Source organism: Vicugna pacos, unplaced genomic scaffold (assembly GCF_048564905.1).
Source record: "Vicugna pacos unplaced genomic scaffold, VicPac4 scaffold_20, whole genome shotgun sequence".
Classification (NCBI taxonomy): Eukaryota; Metazoa; Chordata; class Mammalia; order Artiodactyla; family Camelidae; genus Vicugna; species Vicugna pacos.
The window spans coordinates 63,922,472-63,945,896 of NW_027328741.1; the positions used below are offsets into that span (position 1 = coordinate 63,922,472).

General features: G+C 41.5%; 1 protein-coding gene and 1 pseudogene across 1 annotated transcript in view; one reads left to right on the forward strand and one right to left on the reverse strand.

The window, feature by feature from the left end:
* LOC140693686 (thrombospondin type-1 domain-containing protein 7B-like) overlaps nucleotides 1-23,425 on the reverse strand; it is a 160,598-nt gene that overhangs the window by 78,906 nt on the left and 58,267 nt on the right. The window contains 2 exon segments of the mRNA XM_072957394.1: nucleotides 14,498-14,601; nucleotides 18,653-18,782. Of these exon segments, the coding sequence (XP_072813495.1) occupies nucleotides 14,498-14,601; nucleotides 18,653-18,782 (234 nt within the window).
* LOC140693662 (apolipoprotein E-like) lies at nucleotides 11,324-12,613 on the forward strand (annotated as a pseudogene).

The following is a 23,425-nucleotide window of genomic DNA, read 5'->3' on the forward strand; positions in this document are numbered from 1 at the left end:
TTCTTTAAATAAAAAAGTATTTTAAAATTAACTCTGTTTAATCATGAGGAAGTGAAGCTAACAATACACTTCCAGTTCTAGAAGCAGGATTGCTTGATCTCAGCACTAGTGACATGCCAGAACGAGGCCAACTGTACCTCATGCTCCCCAATGGTGACCATCAAAAATGTCTCCAGTGTTGCCACATGTCCCGTGGGGAGCAGATGCACCGATGGTGAAAACCACTACTCTGGAGAAGTGAAGCAACACCTTTTGCTCACTGCTTCAGGGAAGTGGCCAGGTCCTCCCACTTGCACATAAATGCATGGAAAGACACCTACCTGCCTGATAACTATGCAAGTTCAGCTCATGGTCTTGACATCAGAGAATCAGCTTGTACAGTATTTTATCATTGCCTGATTATCTTTCACTAGAAATACACTTATGAAGTGACCTGTAACGTATGCACACTGTGGAGTAAAGCCGATTCAGCCCCCACTCTCTAGGAGGCTAAACTCTCACAAGCGCAGTTCCTTTTTCCATGACTTGATACAAGCTGTAGGGGTATATTTTTAAATAGTATTAATAAAATAGATAAAATATTTTACAACAGTAACTTTCATATGTCATAATTTCTGGTTGTCCCTTTACAGAATAAAATTATACATGCATTACGTGTACTTTGATTCATCACATTTGGCCAAAGTTCTGAACTTCCTATTCTGGTACACAGAGTAAGGATAATTATCACACAAAGATGCACTGAGCAACTATTATGTATATAGTATAGGGATATTTGGGAACACTGGTGATATAAAAATGAATACAGTGCATTCTGTGCATTTAGGAGCTGAAAATTATATTAAGGGGGTATTCAAGGTATAATATAATTATAAAACATTAAATATGCATATAGGGAGTGTACACTGAGAAGTGCTTAACTGTAACAGGAAGAATGGAACTATTTGAAGAAGCTTGTATCTGAGATGGGACCAGGAGGAGGGACAGAATCTCAAGTGCAGGAAGGTAAGAAGAGGATTTCCAAACTGAAAGAGAATCTTGAAACTCATGAGTGTCTTGTGGATCATGGTGGTACCTTGGCAGCGGCTAGTTGGTGGGCACTCTGAGAGACGATAGTGGGAAAAGGGAAACAGAACATGAGATTAGGAGGATATTTAGCGCATAGTAATGGCTTTAAATGGGAAGAGGTTAACCACTGAAAATTCTTTGGTAGGTAAGTGATAAAATCAGATGATTCATTCTACACAGATGGCCCTGGCTTCAGCACTTAACAATGGATTTGTAAGAAACGTGCCTGGAAACAAAGAGAACAGATGGGAGATTACCATGATAGCCAGGAAGACATGAACACTGGTCTATAAGAGAGGGAACAGACTCCAGGGCCTCATGAAGATGGAACTGACAGGATTTCATGGCTGACACTCTACTTGAGATCGAAGAATCAGGAAGGAAAATTCAGCGTCTCGTGGTAGAAAGTAAATTCATCTTTGGAAACAATTTTGAATTTGAATTTGAATTTGAACTATCAGTCTATTGTCTGTATGGTGATTAATGTTCAGCAGGTGAAAATCCTAACCTCTAGTTAAGAGAGATTTTTTTCCAAGAAATAAAGATGTAGTGATCATCTCTAGAGCTCAAATACTGGAAAAAGCTGGGGTTATTGGGAGAGACATTATAGATGAAGATGATAAAAGCAAACAGGAGAACTATGAAGGATGAGGCCATGTAAATGTAAGTGAAGGAAGAAAAGCCATGCTCAGTGACAGGGATATAAGCATTCAAGAGAGGCAGAGACACTCCAGGAGAAAATGGGACATGAGAGTGAAGGTGAGCACTTTCTAAATGAAAATGTACCTTTGTGAACAAAGTTGGAAAGTAAAAGGAAAATTACTTTTTTCCCTACCTGATCCCTTGAGAATTAAGAAACTTTCAGTGAGTCTTCTTATTTTCATGACAATATATTTGTTCACATACGTTCAGTAAGAATCTGTTCTTGAGACAGGATGCAATTAGAAACATTGGCTGTATTACCATGACTTTGACTGGAATATCGTATTTGAGAGAGATGCTCATAGACTCAGATATAACAACATGGCTTCAAGAAACTGCTTGGAAAAATCGACCTGGTACTTTGCTTACACGGTTTCAGCAAAGCAGTCTTAAAAAATAATGTATATGGTCAATCATTATTCTTGCTTCACTTGTAGAAGTAATCAGGCAGAGCTTTATACAAACAAATTAGTTTTACTGTGATTATATTTGGTAAACAAATGGGGGTAACTATAGAGAGAAAAATCATGTTTGCACCTTCATAGATATTAGATGTTAGTCCTGTTAATTACATCTGAGGTTTTGTTATATATCTGTAACCTTGGAACTTGAATTTTTCTAGTTTTCCCAAATATCTAGCTATGATTCACCAAACTAATGTTTCCAATTTTCTCCCACCCTTCTGATCTGGAATCACTAAGGACAAAGGCAAGCTTAGAGCCCCACTGGAAGGGACGTCACCAAGTACCCCTGGGCACTGACACTGCTGCCACACTACAAAGTACTGACACACATCTCACAGTTCAGGAGGACTCCACCCAACACCTGGTCCTGTACAAACGCTGGAGACACTGAATCACACTGACCAGGAAGAGACGGAGCTGATGTCAGTGTAGGTAGACTGCTTCCACCCAACATGCCAGACCAAGATTTCTCCTTTAATTAGGAGGTTGGGATTAGCAGACACAAACTATTACATATAAAATAGATAAACGGCAAGGTCCTACTGTACAGCACAGGGAACTACATTCAATACCTGTAATAACTTATAATGAAAAAGAATCTATATATATTATGTGTATATGTGTGTGTATGTGAATATATATAACACTGAATCAATATGCTGTGCAGCAGAAAGTAACACAGCGTTGTAAATCATTATATTTCAATGAAAAATAAAAATAAATAAATAATAAAGACTTCCTCCTTTAGCTAAACATGAAAATCTTTCTTCTGTTCTCTCCCTCTCTCTGTCATTGTCCTGGGAAGATAATGCCCTCATTTCAATATTCCAGGCATTGCGAAGGGTGGGGGCAGGGAACCTCTAGAATTTAGGATGACTCTGTATTTCAGGCCAGGAGACTGTCTTCCCAAATGTGCTAAAAACATGACTGACCCCTGGCTTGGACAGGGAAACACAGCAGTCCCTGTGAATAAATCCAGTCCCTGTACTTCCGTAAGAGGAATGAGCTGGGCCCCGACAGATCTTGTCTTTGTCTGTGGTGGTTATCATTTGCCTTGGGCCTTTGAATGCTGAGAAGGCTGGAGCACAGCTGGACTATGCCTCTTAGGCTGACTAACCATGCCCCTAATGGTTCTAGAAAAGGCCAGCCAGGAGGCATTCATGATTTGAGAACTGCTTGCTTTGGCAGGGCCCTGCTTCCCTGGTCAGGAGTTAATACAAATGAGGACACGATCAGGAACTTTTCCTTAACACTTGCAGACATCGCTGTCTGACAAAACTCCTTGGAATCTCAGGCCAAGCTTGTTTTTGAGAACAGGATAGCTTTTGATTGTCTTTTGGCTGAGCCAGGAGGTGCCTGTGTTGTGATGTACTTGCTGTACCTGGTGTGAGCTTCTGGGGAAGCTGAAACTCAGTCATGGAAGATCAATGACCGCTGAGCTTAAAAGGCTGACTCCTTCAACAGTGCTTTCCTTTGATTTGGGTCTTGGGGATCATGGCTCTGAAGCGCACTCCAAACATAGGGAGTTTTCCTGCTTTTAATAATCACAGTAGGCTCCCTGGCACACCGCATCCTTTCAAAAGTTTTAAATGTATATTTGTATGCACTGACCAGCAGGGAAATATCTCCCTAAGACTAGAACCTCAGAAAAGCAATGAGAATGACCAACTTAGAGATTGTGAATCTGAAGTTGTGGCCTGTAAATATCACAGGCGCTCAGCAAAATCATCAGGACTTACGATGACCACACTCGATAAAACTGCAAAGCAGTAGCTGAGAGTAATGCTAATGCCTTAAATTTTGATCGTCTTTCTCAGTTAGGCTGACAGTCTGATCAAAAGGGGGCACTGTTAAAGAGAAAAAACACAGGCCCAAAATAGTGCTACTTGTGCTAAATCCCATGATACCAAACCCAGGTTTAATACTTAACATGACTGCAGTTTCCACCTTCTTCTCCAGAAATGTACCAGTCTGGAATTTTCTGGCCTGCACCAGTGAAGTCATCTGCGACAAGGGCCCTCTCCACCCCCGGAGGAAGAAGAGGCAATCTTCATGAAAACACTCTGCCATCACCACCACCCCCTAAAAAAAGAGGAAGTCCTGGGCTCAAAATCCTTTCTTTTCTTTGGTTCATAGCTCCAGTGCCCCATCCCTCTTCCTGTATAAACTTGCCATGTTGTACCACCCCGGGGAGCACCCTCCTAGTTCCTAGATGGGAAGCTGCCCCATTCACAAACCACCTAATAAAGCCAATGTGATTATCAAATTTAGGATGCTATTTTTCAAGAATACTCAAATACTGTATTTCTCTCTCTTCCCATTTTTATGTCAGTTATTCATGTCAATTTTGTCAGATTTTTTGTGTCAAATGGTCCATTATCATTAGCCTAACACCACTGAATCTTTTCAGTTCTTCACTTTTCTTTTACTCTGTATACAAATGTAGCTATTAAGTGCCCCTTATTTTTCTCATAAAATTTCTTTCATGTATATCCCTTCTAATCCATTCCCAAAGGCACTACAGGTGTAGAGGCTCTGAAAACCCTTTGTGGTGTAATTACAAAGCCTTGGTGACCTCCTAACCTGACCTTCTTACTTTCCACTCCTACTTTCAGTATCTTGTTAGGAGGTTGATCATCCTATAACTTGACTGAGTTTAATTGGCTGTAATGGATTTTTAATTCTCATTCCTCATGAGTCTGGATTAAAAGATAGTGTCCCACCATGTGAATTCTCCAAAACATAACTGGCCTAAAAAGGAACTTGTTTTGCACCTTTTCGATCCCTTGGTGTATGCAAGGCTTTGGTTTCAGGAGCCTTATTTGGCACCTAAATCCACGGATGCTCAAGTCCCTCATATAAAATGGCACGGTAGAGTCGGCCCTCTGTATCTACCAGTTAAACCTACCAGTTGATGCCTAATCTGTGGATTCAACCAACCATGGATTGAAATTTGATTTGCAGTTGGCTGAATCCTTGGATATGAAACCCACGTATCCTGAGAGCCAACTGTGTGTGTGTGTGTGTGTGTGTGTGTGTGTGTATGGAAATCTGCATGTAAGTAGACCCCTGCAGTTCAAACCCATGTTGTTCAAGGGCAACCGTATTTAAATCCAGACCAGTGGTTTGTCTGTTTTGATGCCCCTCTGTTACTTTTTAGAGCCTCTCAAGTAAGTGTGGGCACCTTTTCCTCTTGCTGCTACTAGAGGAATGTTGAAGTTTCTGATTTCTTTAGAAATGCAAATAAAAATGTAAAAACATAACTCCTTCTGATACAATCCTAACATGGCTTGAGGGCTAAACAGAAATGAGTATGTTGACCTCAGTAACCTGAGAGCTAAGGGAAGCCAGGAGATTCGCATCTATTTGAAGACAGTGAATTCTGGTTCCTGACAAGAGAAGGACCATCCTATTACAGTTAGCACATTTTGCAGTAGACTTTGAAGTTCATATGAACATTCCTGAAGGGATGATGGTTCTGTAAGAACCATGCAGTCAGAAAAGAAAATTATTGCTCTTAGTTTAGCAAGTAACTGTATTCCTCAAATGAAAAAAAAATTACCCCCTACTCATCCCCACCCCTCTTTTCATCAGGGAAATGCCTGCTGGTGATGTGGCTGGGGTGAAGCTGGACTGAATGGTTACTTTTTGCTTTGCATTATAGCTTATTACGTGAAAAAACAGAGAGGCTGGCTCAAGACATCTCTGAATCTGCACTTAGTTAACATTATGCTACTAAAGCATCATGCCTTACATCAATCAACTCCTTTCATATTTATTTTTAATTTATAGCCAGTTTTTGAAAAATGTGCATATTCTACCCACAGCAACCAAGAATGCTGTAAAACTAATCCTACTCTAAAACATGCGAAGGAAATGAAAAATACCTCTCAGAATCATTATTCATTTGTTAAAATGCAATCTTTGCCATATATTCCACACTTGACTCTCTAAACCAATGCCTCAGGTATAAAACTTATTCTTTGGTTAAAATCCAAGGATTTTTTCACTTAGAGAATTGCCCTACACTGTCAATTTAATTACTTCACTCTAACCTGATTTTCCTTTTATTTTCATACTTTAAAAAATTATGTTTAGAAGAGATGTAAAGTTTCTTAAGATATTTATAATTAATCATTTTGGTATCAGGTCTGATTAGTAAGATAAATTAATAAAGATCATGATGACCTCCAGCTGGTTATTCTCATGCTGAAGTCAGACCTGAAACCAGGAAATCATTCCAAGGATGATCTTTAAGACAAAGAATACCGGAGTCTGATCATTTTTCCTATGAGATGAGCATGCAATTATCAAAAATGAAATCACATAAGTTATCGAAAATAGTCTCACTCATTGCCTAGATTGGACACCCCAGGATGTTGATTTGAGATCACAGGCGGTATCAAGTGGAATCACGCCCTTCCTTCTTGAAATGGGCAGGAAAGATATCCACAAATGTCTCTCCCCATTTAAGAAACAATTAATCTGTTGACAGAGTTCCCAGAGGGAGCTAGTGGTACTCCCCATTCTCTCCTGGAAACACCCACAGTTCATAGTTAATGTAGCTTGTTTTTGTTCAAGCTTTGAAGCAAATAAAAGATACTTTACTTTCTTTCCTGGCAAACCTTTCCTCGCCCCCCCACCACCAAATACAGAACAAACATAGAAATGACAGTGACTATCTTTGTCTTTGACTATGCTGTTCTGTCACAGTTAAATCCTATATATTTGTTTTCCTCTCTGGACCTACTGAAATGACTTCTATGTAGATGAACATGACGGACAATAAACTTGTGCAACTCATAAGATTAAATGAACATGACTGCCTCTATCTGGAGGATAAAAAGTCCAGTCACCCAGAGATATTTTCTTAAACTCTTAAAATGCAAGAATACTTGCAAGCTTAACTTCTTCCTACCTATTTCTAACTCCCTGCCTTTTAAAAATAAAAGTAATCCAGAACTTACTCTGCAAGTGGATTATTTTGCCCAGTATTTTTCTGGAAAAGCACTTTTAAATGGATTCCTTGATTAAGAGGTACAGACTGTCATCTATAAAGTAAATGTCATGGGGTCATAATGGACATGTAGGGAATGCAGTCAATAATGTTGCAACAACTCTGTACTGTGATGAATGGTAACCGGTCTTAGTGCTGTGATCATTTCACAGGGCATAAAAATATCAAATCACTATGTTGTACACCTGAAACTAATATAATAGTGTATGTTAATTATAACTCAATATAAAAAAAATAAAGGGCTCCCTTGAATGCAAAGAAAACACACAGAGTCCATCAGAACTATTGTATAAGAAGGCTATACCTCTCATGGTGACAAAAACCAATTAAGGAAGAACAAAAAGATTTGATAGAGATAACAGATCTCCCTCCTTCGGTCCACATAAACATTTTTCAGTGAGAACAAACCAAAAGAGAATTGAGGGTACTTCACAGGAGTCCAGGGTCTTTAAGGCAGCACACTTTCGATTTCCAATACCTACTCTGTATCCATTACGGTGCCATGGATGTCAAGTCTCTCTGCTATGATAGAGTGTATGCACAAACTTTTGAATGAGAAGAAAGTACTATCCTAAAGAAAAACACTGGCAAGTAGCCACTGTGAAGAGTAAAACAAGGAGCAGACCATATCAGCCCACAGACAAATCCAGTCCCCTTCCAGCAATGCCAGCATCCTCACTGTCCCCTGTCTCAGTACTGAAATTTTACCCTATTAAGGCCAGATACATCCGAGTGCATTAGCACTTGTTTCTTCCTCTTACATTTTCATTTGCCATAGAAGCTGAGCTACAATAGCTTCTTTGTTCAGATTAAACACAAGAAAACTGTGAAAAGACCCAGGTGTCCCTGAAGTATGAGGCAGCCAGGAAAACGGAACCCCAAATGCCCATTTCCTTGAACATGGTATAGATGTTTAATGACTACTGTTATCCTATCTGCCCTTCTATATTCTTTTACTTTTCTTCTTTTTTGATTAGAAGACTATTACATAAATGTATTCTTACTGCAAATCAATTAACCAGGTCAGCAATATAAAAACACAATGAGATAAAACAAGGAACGTTTCTATTGGGGGCAGTATTGTGGCTTAGAAATCATAAACGACTTTTGTAATGAAAAAGGGGAAAAAAAGCATTGGATAAAATATCTACCTTCTAAATGGATTGCTGAGATGACCCAGAGGAAAGGAAACTATAAAGCACAAACCAAAGAAAAAGCAGGGAATGCAAGGTAAACAGGAAGGACAACTTTTATCCCGCGGGTTTCTGTTAAATCTTGGAGACCCACTTTTCCACTTTCATGGCTTCAAGGCCTGCTATGGAGAATCTCATAAAAGACAGAATGCAAATGATGACCACACAGGCTGGCCCTTGGGTTATGGATGCACCGGAAATAGACATGCCAAGCAAAACATCTCGGCGAGGCCACTTGAATGGCTATGATTTAACACTGGGTGAAGAGGGGAAAAAAGTCTCTTGTAAGAATTTATAACCTCCGGCTGGCCTTTCCACGACTATATGGTCTGAGTTCATGCTCCCTCTGTGATTCAAAATATTCTCAAAGAGAAATTTAAATTGAAAGCATTTCCAGACTGCTTGGGCTTCCACGGGACTGAAGAGTGTAAAAGCTGTCTGAGCAGTATGATAAAGCAGGGGAGGAAGGACTGAGGGTCTCATAATTCCTTCTTCAGACTTTCAACTGAACCTCCTGATTTCAGCCTGGCCCCTCGTCTCACCCTCCTCTGTCTCTTGTCTGAAATCCACCACCTCTCTGGTCTTATATCCAAGGAGAATAAACCTCCAGGCTCCTACAAGAGCAGGAAGAGGTAGGAGCCTGACTGTGCAGGGTGAAGGGCCAGGTATGGAGGGTGTCTCTGCCTTCCTCCCATCCACTACACACACACACACACACACACACACACACACACACATGCACACACACACACAACCTTGCATAATTCCTTCTGCAGAACGTGATGCCTTTCTGGATTTGGCCAGACCACATCACCCTGTTTCTCTTCAGCCCCCATACCTTCACCTCTGCCAACACTTAGGTAAAATCCTGTTCTCCAAGGTACTTTATCTTGTATCTCCATCCACTTTCTACATCATACATTATGACTGAGCTTTTGGGAGCAATTTTATAAAGGGGAACTCACTGAACATTATTTTCCTTGCTGGTTTTGAAATAATTTTAGAGAAAAGACGAGTGTAGAAATGTCTTTGCTCCACTATCTTCAAACTGGAGACCGAACCTACTGCTTTAAAAGTGCAAATTTCCCCAAAACTAACTACTAGAAATTATCTAATATTGAAGTATAATTTGGGGAAAACTCAAGTAGGTACCTTGCCTAGTCTAAGGACTATCACAGCCTTCCAGTTAGACGCCGTTTAAACTGAGATCCAAAGTAGACTATGTCTAAGACAGTAAAAATAATTTACCATTTTGTGGTAAGATTCTATATAATTTGGGAGCAATGTGTCTGCAGAATGTACTAAATGGCTTTGTAATCAAAACCAACCATTATAATATTCTAGTATCATGGAGCATCGAAGTCTAGGTCACTAGACAGTGTTAAGTTCTGCCCGGCACAAAAGTGCCTTCTTTAAAGCACTTCATTCACGTACATCGTGCTGATCTAGATATTTTATAACAACTTTCCAACAGAAATCAGGCACAAGTCTTGTAATCACAAGATGGTATCATTACAACAATTTTCTGTCATAGGAAAATAAAATGTTTTCAGGAAGTGGTCCCTTCCATGAATTTACAGTCCCTGGTTAGCTTTGTAGCAGCCCTGAATCATACTACCTTGCAAATCAAATTTACACCTGCAAATGTTCTGACAGGGACATCATTTCCAAGATGTAACTATTATGGACCGAACTGTGATCCCTGAAATTCATATGCTGGAGCCCTGACCCCCAATACTAACATAGTTGGAGAAAATTAAGACTGCCAGAGGCAGTCTGCTTTCGGTGGGCAAGGCTAGCGATGCATCCTCACTGTCCTACCTCGAGGGGTCTATCAACTTTTCAGCCCTATTTCACATATTAGTTTGCAGGAATCTTGATCCATTTTCCATCAACAAGTTATCACACTGGCTCATTACCCTGGTGACATTATGCTGACTGGACCTAGTGAGAAAGACAAAACAGCTACTCTGGACTCACTGGCAAGACATTCTCATGGCCGAGCATAAGAAATAAATCTGAGAAAATTCAGGGGCACTCTACCCCAGTGAGATGTCTGAAGGCCCAGCGGTGTGAGGCATGCTGAAATCCCCCTTCTGAGGTGAAACATGCTGTTACTCCTGGACCCTCCTACAACCAAAACAGAGACACAGCCTCTATCAGATGTGCCTTTGCAGATTTTGGAGGCAATACAGTTCTCATCTGGGTGTGTTATTCCAGCCCATTTGCCAAGGGATCTGAAAAGCTGCTGGTTTTGAGCAGGACCCTAAACAAGAAAAGGGACTGGAACAGGTCTAGCACAGGCTGCTCTGCCACTCAGACCACGGGGTCCAACAGAGCCAGTGGTGCCTGGAGTGCCAGGTGGACATGGTGCTGTTTGGGGCCTTTGGCAGGTGCCCACAGGTGGACTGCAGGTCCTTGGACTGAGGAGCAGTGCCCCACTGTCCTCTGCAGACAGCTAGTCTCCACCTGAGAAACAGCTTTTGGCTACTGGGCGTCAGTAGAGACTGAATGCTGAGCTGTGGGCCACTAGACTTACCAGGCAACCTGAGCTGCCCGTCACGAACTGGGTGTTACCTGACCCATCAAATCATAAAGTGGGGCATCCACAACAGCACTCCAGCATCAGATGGAAGTGGTATGTACGTGTTCCGACCCATGGAGGCCCTGAAGGCACAGTAAGTTACAGGAAGGAGTGGCCCAGCTGCCTTCTATGCTCCCAGCTGCACCTACGTCCTCACAGGGAGTTTCCTACCTTCAGCTGACACAGGAAAAGAAGACGTGGGCCTTGTTTACAGACGGTGCTGCGTGACATGTCGGCACAACCCCTAAATGGACAGCTGCGGCACTAGGGCCCCTTTCTGAGACATCCCTGAGAGATGGAGGTGAAGGGAAGTCTCACCAGTGGACGGGACTTGAAGCAGTGTAACTGGCTGTTCACTTTGCCTGCAGGGAGAAATGGTCACATGTATGTTTACGTACCTATCCGCAGGCTGTGGCCAATGATTTTGCTGGTTGGTCAAGGACTGAGAAGGAACATAATTAATGACTAAAAATATAGATTTTTTTAAAACTACAGAAGGCTCTGTGGGTTGCGTTGGTGGTCACGCTCCTGGCCGGATGCCGGGCGGAGGTGGAGCCGGAGCCATAGGTGCAGCTGGGGCAGGAGCAGCCCGAATGGCAGGGCAGCCAGCCCTGGGAGCTGGCTCTGGGTCGTCTCTGGGATTACCTGCGCTGGGTGCAGACGCTGTCTGACCAGGTGCAGGAGGAGCTGCTCAGCACCCAGGTCACCCAGGAACTGACGGCGCTGATGGAGGAGACCATGAAGGAGGTGAAAGCCTACAAGGCGGAGCTGGAGGAGCAGCTGAGCCCTGTGGCCCAGTAAACCCGGGCCCGCCTGTCCAAGGAGCTGCAGGCGGCGCAGGCCCGGCTGGGCACAGACATGGAGGACTTGCGCAGCCGCCTGGCGCATTACCGCAACGAGGTGCAGGCCATGCTGGGCCAGACCACCGACGAGCTGCATAACCGCCTGGCCTCTCACATGCGGAAGCTGCGGAAGTGGCTGCTCCGCGACGCCGAGGACATGCAGAAACGCCTGGCCGTGTACCGGGCCGGGGCCGTCGAGGGCGCCGAGCACAGCGTGAGCGCCCTCCGCGAGCGCCTCGTGCCCCTGGTGGAGCAGGGCCGACTGGGGACCGCCACCACGAGCACCCTTGGCAGCCAGCCACTGCGGGAGCGCGCTGAGGCCTGGGGCCAGAAGCTGCGCGGGCGGCTGGAGGCGGTGGGCACCCGGGCCCAGGGCCGCCTGGACAAGATGCGCGAGCAGTTGGAGAAGATGCGCGCGAAGTTGGAGGAGTAGGCCAGCCAGATGTGCCTGCAGGCCGAGACCTTCCAGGCGCGCCTCAAGGGCTGGTTCCAGCCCCTGGTGGAAGACCTGCAGCGCCAGTGGGCCGGGCTGGTGGAGAAGGTGCAACAGTTGGCTGTGGGCACCACCCCCACACCTGCAGCCAGCAAGAATCAATGAGTGCCCGGGCATCCGCCTGGGGCGCCCCACTACTGCCCAGGTGCCCCCTGCCTCCCTCCAGCCTACGGGAGGCCCTGTCCCTGACCCAGCTGTCCTCCTGGTAGGCCCTAGCTTAATAAAGAGTTCATCAAGCTTCACCGCAAAAAAAAAAAAAAAAAAAATTAGAAAATTGATGGCAAGGAAATTTAGGAAAGTGGTAGCTGGACAGACTTCTCTGAACAGGCAAAAATGTGAAAAATATCTGTGTGCCATGTGAATGCTCCCCAAAGGGTGACCTCAATTGAAGAAGATTTTAATAATCAAGTGGATAGGACAACCCAGGCTGTGGATAGCAGTCAGCCTCTGTCCTCAGCTATGCCATCGTCCAGCGAGCTCACGAACAAAGTGGCCCTGGTGGTAGAAATGAACTTTAGGCATGGGTTCAGTATCACTGACTTCCATTCACCAGGGAGACTCGGCCACAGCCACATCTGAGCACCCAGTCTGTGCAGCAGGGGCCAATGCTGAGTCCTCAAGATGGCACCGTTCCCCAAGGTGATCAGCCAGCTACATGGTGGCAGGTTGATTACATTATACAATTTCCAACATAGAAGGTGCCGTGTCCTGTTCTTACCAGAATAGGTACTTACTCAAATAGGATAAAAATTTGCCTTTCCTGCACGCAGTGCTTCTGCCAAAACTACCTACTACCCACGGACTTCCGTAATGCTTATCTACAGTCATGGCATTCCTCACCACGTTGCTTCTGATCAAGGAACTCACTTCACAGCAAGTGAGGTGCAGTGGGCCCAGGCTCATGGAATTTACTGCATCTTGAAGTAGTTGACTGGAGATAATGGTTAAAAGGTTTTTGGAGACTCATTTCAACACTGGTTAGGTGGCAATACCTTGCGGGGCTGGGGAGAAGTTTTCCAGAAGCATCCAGTATATGGTGTATTATTTTCTCCCAGAGCCAGGATTCACAGGTCTAGGAGCCCAGGGGTGGGAATGAGAATGGCACAACTCACTATTACTGCTAGTCACCCACTCGGAAGATTTCTGCTTCCTGTTTCTCGGCGATCTTAGGCTATGCTACTCTATGGGTCTTCTTTCCATTAGAAGGAATGCTTCCACTAAAAGACAACAACGATTCCACTGAACTGGAAGTTAAAACTGTCACCCACCCATGTCGGGCTCCTCATGTCTCTGAACCAACAAGGAAAGGAGTTATAGTGCTGGCTGGGGTAACTGATCCTAACTAACACAATGACCTATGCAGCAGGAAGGGAACAATTCTAAACATGCCTTTTAGGAGACTTATGAGACTGGTGGTATGCAGTTGGTCCTACAAGGTCTGATTTTGCTACATATATCCCTTTAGCAGCAGAGTATTGGATTTTAGAAAGAAAGCACTTCTTATCAAGCCTCATATCACTGGTATGAATGAAACAGAAAAGTGAGCTATCTGACGAGTCTCTGAGTGCTTTTCAGAGGTTTTGATATGCCACACCTTCTAGACATGGATGATAAAAGGCTTGTCTACCCAGATCCAGAAGCCTATTCACAATGCCTTCCGGAAATTTTAATAGTTCCTTTGTATGCATGTTACATACAAAACACAAAGTAAGTACCTCTATAACAATCAAGTTTAAGCCATGATTAGAATGATTAATTAGTTCATTCAACAAATATTTAAGAACGCCTAAGAAGTACAATATACATTATTGGGTCCAATCTTGACATTTCCTTCATTCCTCAGCTAATATTTGACATGCATTTGGAACATCAGCATCAGAATGTGCTAATGGCTGAGAACAGATATTTGCTTCCACTGCATTAGTCCTTATGTGCACTAGCGAGTTATGGTGAAAAGATGGTCTAATAGCAGCATTTACTAATGCCAAACTTAAATTCAAACACGAGTAAGTATAAATAATCCAACCCAATATTATCACAACTTAACCAACCAGAAAAATAGAGCAACAGTTTATAAGAATAACATAATGTTGACTTACCTTTGAAGAGAAAAAACATTTTAAAGTTCCCTTACCTCTGGTTTGTACCCCCTTTCTGCAGGCATTGCTGGTGCCCATTATCCCCTGCCTGACCGACTTGGGCTCTAAGATACTGGAGCTCCATTTCTGTGGCTTCCACCTGTGATTACAAAGAACAGCAGACTAGACATTTCACCAGGGCAAACATATCAAAGAAAGACTTGAAACAGATGAACTGGAAATCCGAAAGCATAAAGAGTGAACTTCAATAAAGATGGAATTGAAACCAAATCTATAAAAATGGACACAAAAGGAAGTGCTGGCACACACTAGGGATGGCAGTAGGACCCTCTGCCCCAGATCCATGGTTGATGCAATCAATACTTTTTTTTTTAATGTGGATATTTTGCACACACATCTTAGTTTACGTAGCAAAGTGATCATAAAAAACATTTGACACACAGATCAAATCTAGAGGGCTTAGCTCTTTATGAACTTAACACTGTCTAAAGAAAAACAATAAAAGAAAATAAAAGAGAGAAAATCCCTATGTCTCACTGGAGCATGAGAGAATCAAGGTTTGAACATCTGAAAATTTGGGGTGCAAACCTTCACACGATCTTTTGCTTTAAATGCTTCATAAGTTGTTGCCTAGAACTTTGGGGTAACTCAGATATCTCAACAGATTATCAAGTCAAAGGGCAGTGGGGAACCATGGGGACCTATCTTATGTAATAGCTCATCTCGGGGAAGAGGAATGGATCTGTCTCTGAGGAATTACCCATATTTCTATTCCACAGAGGAAACAGTGTCTAAGGAATCCTTCTGGTTTTCCAGTATTTGTTTTTAAAGCCAACAAAATTCTCTATTTTTATGACCCACAGGACAGACTATGACCTGTGCCCTTAAACCTGTGTCTTCAGAATGTTTCAGAAAACTTGCACCTTAGATGGAAGGACAGATTCTACTTTTTCACTAAGGACATTTTTATACTTTTTTCACACGAGCCAATACCTCTGGTAAGAAATGCAACTTCAAAAAAATGAACAGAAACATGAAGTAAAAATATTATTGACCAGTTTTGCCAGATGAAAAAAAAATCTAGAGACCTTTTGTTTATCATTGTGCATACAATTAACACTACTGCATTGGATACTTGAAAATGGTTAAGATGGTAAATTATGCATTATGTGTTTTAAAAAAGAAGTCTCAGCAAAAGGAAAACAACGTATACTAGAGCACGAAGCAGGATTCCTTTGCTCAGGAAAAGTCACCTTAAAGGCCCCTCTTAGTTATGTGAATGTAGCTTCACACAAGACATGGAGATCGCTTGGCAGAGCCAGTCATTAACATCAGTGCTCACCACCACTTCTGCCCCACTTAGATTGAGTCTCAGGTTTCTTGGACAATTGGAGATAAGTGAGGCAGTGGCAGCAGATACAGATCATCTTGCAGAACCAAGCAAAGTACATTGAAATGTAAAAGTGAAAAACAAAAGGTATCACTGATCTCATTCAAATGGCCTCCATATTGTGAAGAATTGGGGTGAAATCAGGAAACAGCCAAATAGAAAAACATGTCACATTTAAGGAAACCACCTATTAATTTCAAGTAGTTACATGTTTCCTTCATAGATGCATAAACTCATTAAGTATAATTCCAAAACACAGAAACTGCACTGGTAAAGTGGTTTAATCCGGCTTTTCAACTTTTCATTCATTCAGATCCCTCAAGTTCACAAAAGGCTTTCTTAGACCAAAGTGAGACCAAGGAATTCATTCTAGTGAAGTGCGCTGCAGAGATTGAAATAGAAGGAAGAAATTTTCAGGACTCTCCTGCTAGACTCACAGTTTTAAGTAAGACTGGGCTCAGAGAAGTGAAGTGACATGCCTGAGATTGCACGAGTCAGGGCCGGCCAGCTGTCAGTCCTAAGTCCCCAGGCGCTCAGCCACAGCCTCCTGGTGACACCTTCATGCCCAGTCTATACAGGGCTACATGGTGTCTTCCCTTTTGCTTATGTTAGGGTCCAGGCTAGGCCACCCCAAAATGTGCCTCAACTGCACGCTGATTATTCTGAATTAAAGTTATTTAAGAAATGACCAGTGCAGGAGGGACATCCTGACCTTCCTTTCTGTCTCCCTGAAAGCAGGAATTAAATTGCCCATATTAAAGGTGCCCTCCCTGCACCTGGAGGAAGAAGGGCAAAGTTCTTCCAGAGTTGGGGTATTGGGGACTATACAAACCAACCTTCTTACTTCTTTAATTTACCACCCTAAGCCCAAACTCTGTTTAGATTCTTCACAGATTGAGCACCCAAAACCTACATTTCTTTGTCTTGTCAAATCTTCACAAATTTATTGTCTCTTTGTCTAAGGAGTATAAAAGCTGCCTGGTTTGGCCACTCCTTAGGTCTGATATCGCTGAGATCTCCATGCACATGAATTAAAATGTTTCTTTTTCTCTTGCCAATCTGTCTCATGCCAGTGTTATTATTAGTCCAACCACAAGAACTCAAGACAGGGTAGAGGGGGAACTTCTCCTCCCCAGCACTTACTAACTTTACATGCTGGGAAGTGCTCACATTCACAGGAAAATTTCTGTAGACATTTGGATTCAGCTTTAGTTCAGTAAACCTGTGAATATCTCACTTTAAGGGAGGAAGAGTGATGAATCAGAAGAAAATGATAAAGGTTTACATTAACTTGCCTTCCTAGCATACCAATGAGGGGAAAGCAAACCTAACTTGGCACCATATTGCTCAGAACGTAAGCATGCTTTACTAAGGGGCAGAGAATCATGCTGGTAACTTGGACACATACTAAACACATCTGGAGAAATGATACAATGATCCAGTCCATGCACAGTGGAACTGATTTCTGGGGTAAATGGCAAGAAGTCACTAGGGGAAACTAGTTCAAACATGAGTGGTTAAATTGAAGTACAACCGGAGAGTAAAGAAAGTAGACAACAGAAAGAGCTCACCAACAGTTTCTAGAATCTTCTCTGATTATAAGGGCACTGTGTTCATAAAAAAAAGTCTAATAATATTTTATTTGACTAATTGTTTTCAATGGGCTACTTTCCCTGAGAGCTCTTCTGCTGGGCTTGCAAGTTTCAATTATTTACATGTGGCATAAAAAGGTGGATACTGACAGTCTTCTTACAATGGCCCTGTGGTTGATGGAAAAGCTGGTCATCTGGGTTTATTCCAGGGTTTGTTCAACTCCTCTACAAACTGGTCATCAGATAGAAACAATGGGAGGAAAGAAGGATGAAACTGATAATAATTTGGACATCTTCAATGACATTCTAAACTTTAGTTGATGGAAATTCTTCTTGGAAACCACCCCCAAAAAAACAAAAGTAAATTAGCTGAGTAAATTAGCCCTTGAATTCCACAGCTTTAACATACAGTTTCTCAAATAATCAGGAGAAACATTAGACATTTTTGAAATCAGCAAATCCCAGTAGTGATTAAATTTAATCCAAAAGTACTTTAAAGTGATGTTTCAATCCAATGTTGAAAGAATGGAAGTTAATGACAAAGCACACAAAGGTATTGTGTTTATAAATAATAATCACCAACTTGCCAAAAGGGAACATATGTATTTTAAAAACTACTCATCTTCTTTCCTAAAAAAAAATATTATACATAACTTAAACTTTTTTCCTAAGATTTCTTAAAATATGTATATGATTAAAATTGAGAACCAAAACCATTTTTAAATTAAAATAAGCAACTATTAAAGAAGTTCAAATCTGTCCTTGGTTCTTGATTAAAAGCTTTAGGATGAGAACAACAGAATGAGGTAAGGTGTGTGTGTGTGCGCACGTGCGTGCATGTGTGTGTGCGTGTGTGTGTGCGTGTGTGCGTGTGTGTGTGTTTTCCAGGTAAGGACCTCATCCTGAATCTCTTTGGATTCTGATCCTGAAAATTAATTGCCTGGTGGCAGAACTCCAGCAGCTTAATTACAGTCAAACCATGGTTTTGTTTTGTTTTTTTCCTGTTAATTAGACTTTCATAGTCTTTACTCTCTCAAAATACATTCAAGATAAGAGGGTGATACAGTGAGGTACTTGACAATAAACAAGATTACCTCTTTTTATTTCTCACTATGAATATTTCATACATTAACCATATCTTGTGTGAAAGAAAATAGGTCATGAGTTATGCTGAGGTCTAAGGATTATTTTAGAAGGTGATTAATTACCGATACACGGGGCACAATGAGACATCTCCACACTCTCGCTCTTCGAATAAGGTATCTGGGCATTCTTGGCCTCCGTTGGCTGCTTCTTGGATGATAATCCTGTATCGAGACTGTTTTATGGTGGCATTTCCTAAAGTAAAGGAAAAATAAAATTATAGTGCTCTTTTATGTGAATGCAGAGAAAAATCCAGGGTGAGAGAGCAATTGAAAAAAGAAAAAAAAAGAATAGAAGAAAAAAGAGTAGGTGGGAAGGCTATCTGGGGAATGAGACTAACAAGCAAAGTCCAGGGATTAGGACTCAATCTCACTTCCGTGAGAAAGACACACCGCACTTAATAATTGTGATTTCAAACCTACGTGCTCTAAAATGCAAAAATTGTTTCCCACTGTCTTAATATATTTTAATTCTTATTTTTATTGAGGTGTAGTCGATTCACAGTGTTAGTTTCATGTGTACAGCAAAGCAATTCAATTATACACATACACACGTATATTTTTCAGATTCTTTTCCATTACGCACAGCTCATTACAAGAAATTGAATATAGTTCCCTGGACTGTACAGTAGGTCCTTGCTGTTTATTTTACATATGGTAATGTGTATCTATTAATTCCACTGCCTTATTATATTTTAAATTAATCAGAGTCTATATTACCTATGCCATAAAAGTTCTATGGCGTAGTCTGAGAGGCTCCATAAAGCCAGTTTGATCTCAAAACAACAGCTCAGGGGCCTGAAGTTTAACTATTAGCAATTCTTCCCCCTCAGGTAAGTCACTTTCTTCTTCAGGCTACTTTTTATTATGCAAACACTCTTATTAAAATTAATACATTAGTATCATATTTATTTATGGGGATTAGCTTATTAAATGTCTTATTCCTCATAACCGGAGGTAATATGTGTCTAACTGGCATTTAGAGAAGAGGCACTACGGTGAAGACAGGACAAAACATTGTCTACTTGGTGATTTTGCTGAGCAGCACAAGCGTCAATAGGCACCTCAACCTAAGGACAGCTGGTGTTCACTTTAACATGGAGGCGGTTCACTTCATCATCTTAGATCCTTCTGAGTCAACAAGAACAACAGAAACCCACCATGGTGCTTTGCAACTATTTTAATCTTTATGCATAAGATACTGCACTTGATACACAGATACAAATTCTGGAACTTACAACTACTCAGAAAGTAGAGGTGTTAGACAGCTACACAACAAGTTATGAGACCCTACAGAGTGAGAATCGTTGGACAGTGGTGCAGTATTGGGAGAGGACAGAAGACAGCGTAATCATTTTTAACTCTGGAAACCAAAGACAGTTCCTGAAGGCAGATTTTATTCTGGGACTTGAAGGCTGAATAGGGTGGTTTCTTTTTTTTTAAAGGCTGAAGCCATTTCAGGTCAAGGAAATAGTTTGAGAAAAGGCACTGAGATGGAAGGGTTTGTGGACTTCACAGAGAAAGACACTATGTTCGGGGGCAGAGTTGTGTATAAGGCTCATGCCAGCGCACTTCTGGGGGCTGGGGATGAGCACAGAGAGGGCTGTAAGGAATGTGGAGAGAAAGAAGCATAGGAGAAAACTGAATTAGTTTTTAGTTTTGAGACACATAATGGAACTACCCATATGAAGAGGAAAATTTCTAGAAATCCAGCAAACTAAGTGGACCAAATCAAAAGGGGAAAAAGGGGGCACTTTTATGAAAATTCTATATTCACATGGTTTTTAAACAATTTTTAGTGCAGAAAGACTTCCTACAGTGAGAATCAACTGACCTACAGCCCATTCCCTGTCCTCCTCCTCCCAGAACATTCTGAAATCTTTGTGCATTTAGTTCTTCTGTGGTTACCTCCAAATCGATAAATAATATGTTTATGTCATTTCTTCCTGATTTATTAACGTTCGACATTACCTATCGACCTTTCGCTATAATGGCTGAGTATTTATTTTGCACCACCTTTCAACGTTTTACAACTATATCACTATTTTTATGCCTCTCCTGGTTATTTACAGACTTAAATAACCTGTATACATTTTTTCCATCCCACTCCTCACTCCCACCCTCCATCAGACCAGCCACCATGGTTCTAAAGAGCCTTCCTGGGGAGACAAGCGTCCTCTTCTCTTGCCACCAACTTCCTGCTCCCTGTGCCGCACCCTCAGTTTCTCCATCTTTCAGTCTTTGTCCACTGACTCTACCATAAATAAGTTGAGATCTCTCATCCATGGATGGGCCTCTTCTTTTGTTTTTGATTAGGAATTGGGGCTCCTAAAATTAAATTCTACCATTTTAATGTGATTATGAGAAGGGGAGACCAACCCACTTTTATAACCTTGAACTATGAGTTAAGGAGATCTTTTCCATCTGCTCCTTTTTTTTTTCTCCTTTCTTTAACCTGCTTTATACCCAGAGATCTGACCATATAAGATATTTATTAGTGGCAGCCTTGTCCATTGGCTTCTGGCTGGCTTTGGCCAAAGGTGTTTTGGGGCATACAAAGGAAGGAAAAAAAGTTAACAAAGGACAGAGAGAGAGATGAGGGTATTTATTCCACAAGATTTAATCCTCGCAATCAACTCAAAGTTGGTTCCCTTGGTTCCCAAAGCCACAGTTCGTACAGAGTGCCACTGACCTACAGCCACTTTCTCTGAGTTCTACCTACTGCTCCCATCTCTGTCAACTTTCAGGCTCTGGACCATCACTAGCCAGGCCCCACTGTTTGTTTACATTAACCCTGTCCACTCCTCTGTAACAGTTCCTTCATTAAATTTTCCCCAGTTACCCAATTTGAGTGGCTACCTGTTTCCCACAGGGCATGCTTATAAAGTCAAAGGAGGGTTGCTACTATTTGACGGAGAGGAATGGTATAATCAGCCCCTTTTTGAATGTAGTTAAGGCCCAGTAAGGAGTAGAGAAAAGAAAGCTAAATAGAAAAAAAAGTGTAATTAAAACAGTTCTGCATAATAATATACAAGCTATCTTCATTTGGGTGGGGACATTGTGGGTAAATAATTATGCCTTTAGGAAAATGTATCTTCCCCCACTTTCAATTAATTCTAATTACATCGTACTTACTCTGATGATTATTGTTTATCCTTAGAATGTGTACATGAATGTGGGTTTCTCTGTGTGTGTATGTGTGAGAGAGAGAGAGAGAGAGAGAGTGAGTGTGCTTTGTCCAAGTGTAAGGAGACCAGAAATAAAGATTGAAGACATTAAAAAAATGAATGGGCTGACTTTACCCCACCCTGAGAGAGAACAGGGATCAATGCCTCTCCCTTCACAAGGCATGCACATACACACACACACACACATGCACGCGTGCACACACACACACCCCCCACCACACACATAGAGGTATTTGCTTTATAGTGTAATTCCATGTCAAATAATCTAAAGTTTTGGAAAAGGAGTTGCATTGATTATCATGCCCTAAAAATGTTCAGGTGAAGCTGAGAAGGATGGATTCTACAGGCAAACAAACTTTTAGAAATGAGGTCAGGTTTTCCCAGAGAGAAAACTGGTTAGCACTGTATGGGAATAAAGAAATATTTATGTCTTTGAAGAGAGAGAGAGAAACAAGGAAGGATCATAATACAGGGAAACACCACCAGATCTGTGAGATACCTGTTAAGAATTTCTCTTTGTAAGTGGTTGTGTCTGTGTTTCTTTTCCCCTAAACATTGAAATCTCATGAATTTTGCATTCAGTTTTAAAGGATTTTTCCCCTCCCTATAAATGAAAGTACCTCAAATTATGACCAAACTTACAGCAGTCAGTTATGCAGAACAGACATGATTTAGCTCATGTTATGGGAAATTCAAGGATAGGCAGTTTCTACACTTGGGATGAAGTCCATGGTCTTCTCACTTGACCTGTATTTGAAGGCAGCACATGGGTAGCAGTTCGGTATCACCAGGACAATAATTCCATAAATCCGAGAGGTAACCAGCAACAAAAGAAATGGATGCCTCTGACAGTACCAGCATCATAATTTGAACTCAGACAAGAGAAGTTGAGCAAAAGGCCAAGTGGAAGCTCTCAGGAAGTGATGTCCAACAAAGCTTCCCTTTCCCCTGAATATACAAGTAGAAAATGATTTCTGGGAAGGAAATATGGAAAGGCAAAGACAGTATTTTTGCAGGTGGAAAACACTCTATTAAATAAGTATGTAAAATATGTTAGAAATTTCCAGAATTATCACTTTAATCTATGTCACATCCACTTCTTGGCATTATGCATATGCTATCTCATTATTACAACACTTTATGAGATTGGCTCTTATTACTATTGTTGTTATTATTATTATTATACCCACTTTGCAGATCAGAAAATAGAGAGTATAAGAGGAAAATAATTTCCATAAAGTCATCTAGCTAGGATTAAAACAGCAGCTAAATCGATATCAAAACCCATGATTTTTCCATAAAAGAGACTTTACAGTAAGATGAAGAGAAAGAAAAGGGGCATTTCAGGGACGAGTTCACATCAGTGACTCTGCTATTCCCAGTGGATACTACTTCCTTCCTGCTGGCAGAAGGCCTTAACTGTCAATTAAAGCAATGTGTGTAGGGCTTTGTGAGTGAGGCTTCTGACCTCATTAGGTCTATGAAAAATAACAATAAATTAAAGTGCCTGTTTGCAAACAGAAATGACTGCTCAAGCATGATTATGGCTAATAAACAACTAATCTAAATTCAATTTTAACTTATGCACAATTTATAATTAGTAAGTCATCAGACATAATTAAACTTAAGTTAGTAATTGCAGTCCAAAGAA